This window comes from Silurus aristotelis (assembly GCF_946808225.1).
Source record: "Silurus aristotelis genome assembly, chromosome: 1".
In the NCBI taxonomy this organism is placed as follows: Eukaryota; Metazoa; Chordata; class Actinopteri; order Siluriformes; family Siluridae; genus Silurus; species Silurus aristotelis.
The window spans coordinates 11,051,456-11,060,229 of NC_139574.1; the positions used below are offsets into that span (position 1 = coordinate 11,051,456).

General features: G+C 35.0%; 1 protein-coding gene across 3 annotated transcripts in view; it reads right to left on the reverse strand.

The window, feature by feature from the left end:
* The window catches only part of piezo2a (piezo-type mechanosensitive ion channel component 2a), a 153,855-nt gene extending 152,630 nt beyond the window's left edge, over nucleotides 1–1,225 (reverse strand). For all 3 annotated transcript variants that reach the window (XM_083543206.1, XM_083543207.1, XM_083543205.1), the window contains exon 1: nucleotides 577–1,225. In XM_083543206.1, the coding sequence (XP_083399332.1) occupies nucleotides 577–640 (64 nt within the window). In that variant the 5' untranslated portion in view covers nucleotides 641–1,225. The remainder of the gene's footprint in view (nucleotides 1–576) is intronic.
* Between the last annotated feature and the right edge of the window lie 7,549 nt (nucleotides 1,226–8,774).

The window sequence follows — 8,774 nt, forward strand, 5'->3', positions numbered from 1 at the left end:
CACTTGAAACGCCAAAAAAAATGACAGCTGTGCGATGTTTTCAACTTCAATACACAATAAAAAAAAAATAGGTATCCAGATTTTCAGAAGTAACTGCCTATACGAGACTATGCTCTACTAGACTTGTAAGACTAGACAGATTTGTGTTAATTTTAAAAGTACGTTTTTCAATGTGTATAGTTTGTATATTGTTGTATGTATTGTATATTGGGCGTTATGTGATGTTTTTGTTTGTATTGCTTAGCAAATTTCCACTCTTTGGACAATAAAAGCAATTATCTAACTAATTTAAACATGGTCTAGTGTTTTATACTGTATATGTCTAAGAAGCTGATTTTGAAAAATAAAAAAATCGAATTCAATTTGTCACGGAAATGTGAAACGGATGTAAAAATCATCCAAAGCAAATGGATCAACACTGATATATTATGATCTATGATGACTGAATTGAATCCTGCTGTTTAAAAAGAATCTACTTTGTGTAAATTTGATGGTACATACAGTAAGTCCAGAATTTCTTGGATCAGGTGTTTGCATTAATAAAGAGTTAAACCTACAGAATGAATAATAAGTTACCTGCAGCAAGGCAGACTGGCAGAAGCAGTCTGAAGATGAGTCCGCATACCATTTCAGAGGCCATATCTTCCTCACCTTTTGCTTCATCAAACTGCCCACACCTCTGAGATCTTTTTATATTATTATTATTATTATTATTATATATAATATATAATATCCTCCTAAAGATTTTTGCATCAGAGCTTAGGTCCAGTCATCAAGCACAAGATCAGAGTGCATCCTTCTGATCTTCTTCTACCACATTAACTCCAGTGTTGGAAATTTCACTGATTCCACGTGAAGAAACTTTTCTACCCAGTCTTCTGCTCGTTTTCTTGTTTGTTGTTCAGGAGATCCAAATCCTTCCACACATCTGCAGCACACACTCTCAGCCTGATGAATATCGGAGCTGCTGAAATGCCAGTGTGAAAGGGCGAACACCAACTCCCAGTTCCTCCTTATTACCTGTTGACAGGAGAAATCATGGTTTCAAGTCTGAGAAGAAATCAGCGCTCTTTAGTAGTCCCTGAATGCTGCAAGTCCAGAGTCACAAAGTCAAAGCTGAAAAAAGGTTTCAAACAGGACTAGTTTAGTCGCCCGATTGCTTTTTATGATTTTTTTTTTTGAGGTTCATGGACTCAGAGTTTCAGAAGTGAAACGCGGGTGGGAAACAGCTGGATCAGAAATCCCTCTGCATTTCAACGCGCGCCGCTCATTAATAAAAATACTGAACGGGGCCAACACGTGATTGACAGGTAGCTCAGCCAATCTTAAGACTTAAAACTCATAGGCACCGCCCTCTCATTATAATGAAAGAAGTAGGACTGCAAGTGGACTGAATATGAGGCGTGTGTCAGGACAGTTACTCAATTACACTGTAAATAAAACACTGTTTTAGACACACTGTTTACTGTTTTATTTTAAATAATACGAATAAATGAGAAATGCTGAGTTTTGTTTAAAACATAGTTGCTGGTTGTTTTTTGTTTGTTTGTTTGTTTTTTGCACAAAAAACAACATCAGCACAAAAAAAAAAGAAATAAATAATAAAAATAATCAAAAATATACCACTAAACATCTGATATATTCTAATTATAGGCAAGTCGTTTAAGTGATTCGATTCTTTTTGCTTCCATTTGATTCACATGATAACTCCTGAATTATACACGTGTGTGGGTGGGATAAAGTTTCGATTAAAGACCCCTTACACTAGCTCATGTTCACAGTGTCATACTTTCACTCTGTCCATAAAAATAATAAGAATGTAAATAATATCAATTGACCCCCCAAACCCCATTCAAGACTCATTATTATTATCACGCCACACGACTCTATGAATTATACAGCCCCCAAAAATTAAAATAAAATTAAAATAAAACAAATGATAGAAATAAATTAAAAGGTAAAGATCCTAGAGGTTCGTGCTTGTGAAATTTTTATTTTTTTTTCACAAGCACGAGTCACAAGTCATTAAACAAGGAACCGACTCACCAAACTCTATTTCGAGTCGATTTGTGATCTGTTGAATTTTGTAAGAATTTTTGGATGAGAATATACTATATATATATATAATTTTTGGATGTGGGAATACACTAATAAAACGGTTTTTAGATGTGAGAATATAATAATGAAATTATTTTTATGAAATTATTTTTGAATGAAAATATACTAATGAAGAGATTTTTAAATGAGAACATACTAATAAAATGATTTTTAAATGAGAAGATACTAATAAAATGATTTTTGTGATGTGAGAATACGTTGATAAAATGAGTTTTGTATGTAAGAATATACTGCTGAAATGATTTTAAGTGAGAATATAATAATGAAAATATTTCAATGAGAATATAATGAAATCATTTTTGGATGTGGGAATACGTTAATAAAATGAGTTTTGTATGTCAGAATACACTAATGAAGTGGTTTTTGAATGGGAATATACTAATACAATAATTTGGGTTAAAAACCTTTACAAATATTTTTGATTCATTGAAAAATATATGTTGAGTTTATAGTGTAGCATCCAAAAGATGAGGAGCGCCACCTATCGGCCAAAGAGAACATGACTAAATGTATAAGACTGGCGGCGGTGTGACATACAGCACTGTGCATGTGTTAAGTCTTTTACAAAAAAAAAAAAAAAAATGAATACCATAAATCTGACTTGAGATAATAATATCAAATATTTCTATTTACCTTAAAGATGGATTTGGACTGGCATTTATAGAAACAGGTGCTACAGTGGTTTAGGACTACAGTCACAATGAACAATTTTACACTTGAGTGTCTCTCAGTGAACAGTTTAATAACATCAACAATGATAGAACTATAATTAATGTACATTCTGTGCCACCCAGATGACAATGGGTTCCCTTTTGAAGCTGGCTTCTTACAGAGTTTCTTCCTCCTCCTGTACCATCTCAGGTCATTTGTCCTAGTCACTGTCACCACTGGTTTTCTCATTAGGGACAATCTGATTAATTAGTAAATTAAAAAAATTATATATGTAATATTTTTATTATGATAATTTTTTTTCTGTAAAGCTGCATTGGGACAATGTCTATTGTTTAAAGCACTATAGAAATAAAAGTTAAACTAAATTGAATTAATGTGAAAACCATCTGCTTTTTTTCCCCATCATTATATTTCCAGGCATCAATTCTGTTTTATAAGGGAATTATATTGTTTTGCTGAGCATCTAAGAGACTTTGACTGTTATACACTTTTTGCATGCAAAACCCAGGAACCTTTATTATGTTTAATGATCATCATCATCATCATCATCATCATCAATTTATCTTTTAACATTCAATATTTGTAAAAAAATATATATTTGTACCCTCTCCATAATTTAGAGTTTATAAAATGTATATAAAAAGATATAAAGTGTGACAAATACCTTAGTAGAGTAATGCAAATAAAAAAAATGCAAGTCAAGAAGCTTTTATTGTCATTTTAACCATATATAGCTGACGGAGTACACAGTGAAATGAAACTACGTTCCTCCAGAACCCTGATGCCACATTAAACAACAATCTCAGGACAGTGCACAGACGACACAAGACAGTGCAAAGACGACACATGACAGTGCAAAGACGACACAAGACAGTGCAAAGACGACACAAGCCAGTGCAAAGACGACACAAGACAGTGCAAAGACGACACAAGCCAGTGCAAAGACGACACAAGACAGTGCAAAGACGACACAAGCCAGTGCAAAAACGACACAAGACAGTGCAAAGACGACACAAGCCAGTGCAAAGACGACACAAGAAAGTGCACAGACGACACAAGACAGTGCACAGATGACACAAGACAGTGCATTTTGGAACAGTAGCCAAAATGTAAACAAAATGTAGTGCAAAAAAAGCAATATGGCATCAGTTCAGGAAAGATGTCCAAAAAACGAAGTGATGTAGTGGATGTAATGTGAGTGGTACTGAAGTCATGGGTGCCTTCATTATTACACACATCTGTGATGCTCCTCTCATAACACATGAGAATTTTTCTGTGAAGGCCCCAAATCACATGTTCTTTGACATCATTAAAAGTAAATTTTCCCTTGATAATTAATTCAAGTTAAATATAATAAATCTGACATTTTTACAGATACTCAAGGATTTAGTTATACACACTCATGAATTCTTCGCTATATTTAGGATAAACAGGTTTTGTTATGACCAAATAAAGCCTCGCGCTCTGTGTTTCTCTGAAGATAAACATTAAACCGGTTTGTTACCCACTAAATATTGGACCAGGATACAATCTGTTCTAATAAAAATGGTCACGTCAAGAGTGTTTTTAATTAAAAGACACATTGCCGGTGACTCACTTAGAGAAAGAGATATGTTCTACATTTCAAAGTGAAAACAATAGTCACAGATGCAAATCTTCACTCTGTACTTGTTTTATTTGACCAGCCGCAATCAACCTAAGAATTACAACCTGAGATATAAAACAGGAAGATTATCCATACTACACCTGAAAGTCAGGGCTTAGAGTTCAAAAGCACATAACAATAAATGATTTTACCCTTCAAGTGTCACCTGATAAAAATAACAACATTTAACATGTTTTAGGCCAAATCCATGGTAGAGGAAAGTTCCTGTTTAAAGGAGATGGAAAGAGGTTTAGCTTCTAAGTCTGAATATAAGAAATGACTCTGGCACAAAGTGTCTTTACTAATGTTTTATGATTTAACAAGAACTTGTGGATTTTGTGGAGTTTAGATTCAACTTGTTCTGCAAGTGCGAAAATACAGACACTAACTCTCCACTTTCCCCATTTACATTCATGTGATTATCTAATCAGGCGATCATGTGGCAGCAGCACAATGCAAAAAAAATAAACCTTCATGGAGCTTCATGTAATCATTAGAATGAAGAAAGTGTGTGATCTCTGAGGCATGCTTGTTGGCACTAGCCAGATGGGCCGGTTTTAGTATTTCAGATACAGCTGACCTCCAAGGATATTCACACAAGAGGTCCCTTAATAAAAAAAGGTCAAACAAGAATGGTCAGAAAATTATGAGTTGTCAGGAGGAGGATAGTAACTCAATCTCTCTGAAAAGAAATGGTGATCAGAAAGAATTCTCAACATGCACAAAACATTGAGCTGTAAGGTGGATCCACCTGTCGGCCCAGAACTGAAATCTGAGGTACAGACTCACTAAAAAGAGAGCTGAGAGCTCTGCTGTTGTAGCACGTCCACCTCAGGGTTTGATGTGTTGTGCATTCCGAGATGCTTTTCTGCTCACCTGGATTGTAGAGAAGATTCGACCGATTCATCGGTTTTGCCGATTCATTGGCACCGATAGTTGATTGCTTCTCGGTTATAGGCTGATGCCGATCACTGATGCCACGTGCTGTTTATTTGAAGTGTGTTTTTTTTTATAATTTGGGATGTAACTGTATTTATTTATTTGGAGTGTTACTTTTTTGTTCCAGTTTGAATGCGTCATTTATTTTCCTCAATATTTATTAATATAATTATTCATTTATATTTCATTTAGCACATTTTCATTATTCAGTACTGTTTTTTTTTTTTTTGTAACAAAGTTCAGTATTATTTTACATGGATTGTTATGTTTATTTTACTTTATTTATTTTTTCATTTATTCAGTATTCATTTTAAAAAGTATGGGTTGATTAATCAACCCATAGTTGCACTCATGTGACTCCCAACTCGTCACATATGGTCGTGTTCGCCAGGATCCTTTGCCGTAACATTTTGACGCTCTGGGTAACCCCGTTGGGGTTAGGGTTAGGGTCAGGGTTAGTGAGAACGGGTTAGGGTTAGCTGGGAACAAAAATCAGTTGGAGAAATAGATAAATATGACCTCAAGGCAGTCTGCTTACCTAACACGTCAATTTTCAACGCTACGGTTCAGAGTTCTATAGAAGACTGTGTGAATTCCCGCACGTTGAAAAATTGTGCCAAAGGGCACCCCGGGGTCAAAAAGTGACGTTTCGAACGTGTCCATATTTGACGAGCTGGAGTGAGTATGTGTTCATTAAGTCCACTTTGAGTCAAACTCTATTTTAAAGAGTTTTTATTTTAGTTACTAAAGATTGCAGACCAACCACTTACAGAATGTGTTCTTTTCTTTTGCAACTTTCACACTTTTAAGACTTCTGTAATAAGTAAGAAAATCCCAAGAGATAATCAAATTCTGAAACTTCTTTTTTCATGCATTGTGCTGCTGTCACCCGATTGGCTAATTGGATAAGTGCATATATGAGCAGGTGTACAGATGTTAGAGACCAGTGAGGGTATAGATCAGTTCCAGTATGTTAGATGAAGGATGATAGTGGTTTATTTCCACTGAAACAGTTTAATGAATTCTTATAATATTTCATCTATAAAGAAAAAGTAAAGAATTAGTCAGCAAACTTGTTGAATTGCCTTCAAACTTTATTCATATGTTAACTAAAACACAGAGTCTGCTGACTGCAATACCTTGTGAAATTCATACAGGTGCTAACGTAGACAGTGAAAGAGTAGAGTAATACTATGTGTACATTATTGTTTAGTTCACAACATGGGGGATCAGTGTAGAATGCTCATCTAACACACAAACACATGCATACACAGTTAGAGTTACTGCTCTAAAGGGAGGCAAATGGTTTGTGTAGAAGCCATTATAAAAACCACAAAAAGGTACACTGTGAAAATTAAAAACTTATATTGGCTTTAGAAATCCCCTTTTATGTAAAAACAAACATATACTAACCGCTGGTCTCTCAAATTCGCATTAAACCCCTTATTACAATTCATAAAGTCAGTCTATGAATGTATGATAGCATCCAGAAAGGACCGGTTGGGTGCAGGTTTTCATTCCAGCCACATAGGAGTCACCTGATAGTCTGTTAAAAGCCGAGATCAACTAATTAGGTGTGGATCCTGAGTGATAGTAAAAAAAAAAAACCCACCCTGGTCCTTTCTGGATACGCCTAGTCTACACAATGTCTATTACACAGTCTCTAAAATGTAAACAGTATAGAGCGAATTGCCCAGAAAATAGACTGTGTTGCCCAGAAAAGCCTTCCAGAATGTCCATTACATTAAATATCATGGCAGATGAGCTACAAGAGCAGAAGATCCCATTGGGTTTTGGTTCTATTAGTCAAGAATAAGAATCTGAGGCGATCATAGTCACACAGTCAAAAATAACGTTTTTCCTTAGTTGTGTGAAGCTGAGAGAGCTGTTGCATATTGAAAACCCTTGGAGCTCAGCAGTTCCTGAAACTTACAAACCAGCCCATCTGACACCAACAACCATTTCAGGGTCATAGTCTTCAAGATCCCATTTTCTTTCATCTTGTATGTGCAAGTTTTGTGTGCTGCACTGTCATTGCATGATTGGATCAGTCAAATTCTTGCAGAAATGAGCAGGGATACCAACATACACCAGGTTTGTTTGATATGGAGACATATAGAGTCTACATGTAGGGATGTGTTACTTATGGATGACAGCACAGTAATCATTGCAAGCTGTCATAGTGACGTATAATACACTCTTAATTCTCCGAATGTAATATCTACAGAGTCTATTTATTCACAGGTGCTATATCTTTCTATTATAACGAATACTTCACTACATATTCTTGCCACATGGCCCAAACATTATGAAGGCTACACAAAGATTATTATTACTGCAGGAACCCTTTAATTTCAATGAACAACACTTGTCCTTTCAAAACGTCAAGTAAATCTGGATTTTGTTGAGTGAACTTTGGTGACCATGCAAATGACAATACACATCAATCAGTAGATTACATAAGCAAAAGATGCTCCCACTGGTGTTAATGTATATGTTTCTTTATATTTCAATTACTGAATTTATATAAGCCTTAAATTAAAAAGACCTGTTTAATTCCTGAGTAAATACTTTTTACATAATGGGACTTAGTTACCAAAATTCTTACTAATTCTCTGAAATGTGAATGTGCAGTCATAACAAATCAGTTTATTCACTCATATACAGAACTGTGCAAAAGTGTTAGTCAGGTGTCAAAAAAATGCTGTCAACTAAGAATGCTTTCAAACATAGAAGTGTTCATAGTTATTTATCAATTAACATAATGAAAACAACCCTTTACATTCAAAACATCAATTCTTCTAGGTACACTTGCACACAATTTTTGAAGGAATTCGGCAGGTAGGCTGCCTCAAATCCTTCTCTCTTTATGTAACCCCAAACAGACCACCATCTCCAGGATTCATTGTTCTTCTCTATGCTAAAGATTTTTTAATGTTTTTTTTCAAGTTTTTAATGACATTGGCTGTATGCTTGGGGTTGTTTTCCTGCTGTAGCATTAATCTTTAGCTAATCAGATGCCTCCCAGAAGGATCTGCCTGTATTTCTCAGCATTAAGGAAACCATTAATCCTGACCAAAACTCAATTTCCAGACTTGCAAGGAACCTCCAACATCCTTCAAAGGAATGATTGTCATGAGTTAACTCAGATTTGTATCCATTCTAAATGTTGATTAAATTGATACTTTGCAATTTTGTTATACTCTAATCAACATGGTCGTGGACAAATGTTAAAGATTTACGCAAATGTATGCTTATTATTTGTGAAACCAAACTCAACATAGCGCAAGAAAACAAAATATTCTTGTAAACGTTTTAAAGTAATTATGGTGTTTTAAATTACGTAAATGATCAGGACAGGACAGGATTGCTATGTTTCCACACGGACGGTTAATGAGGT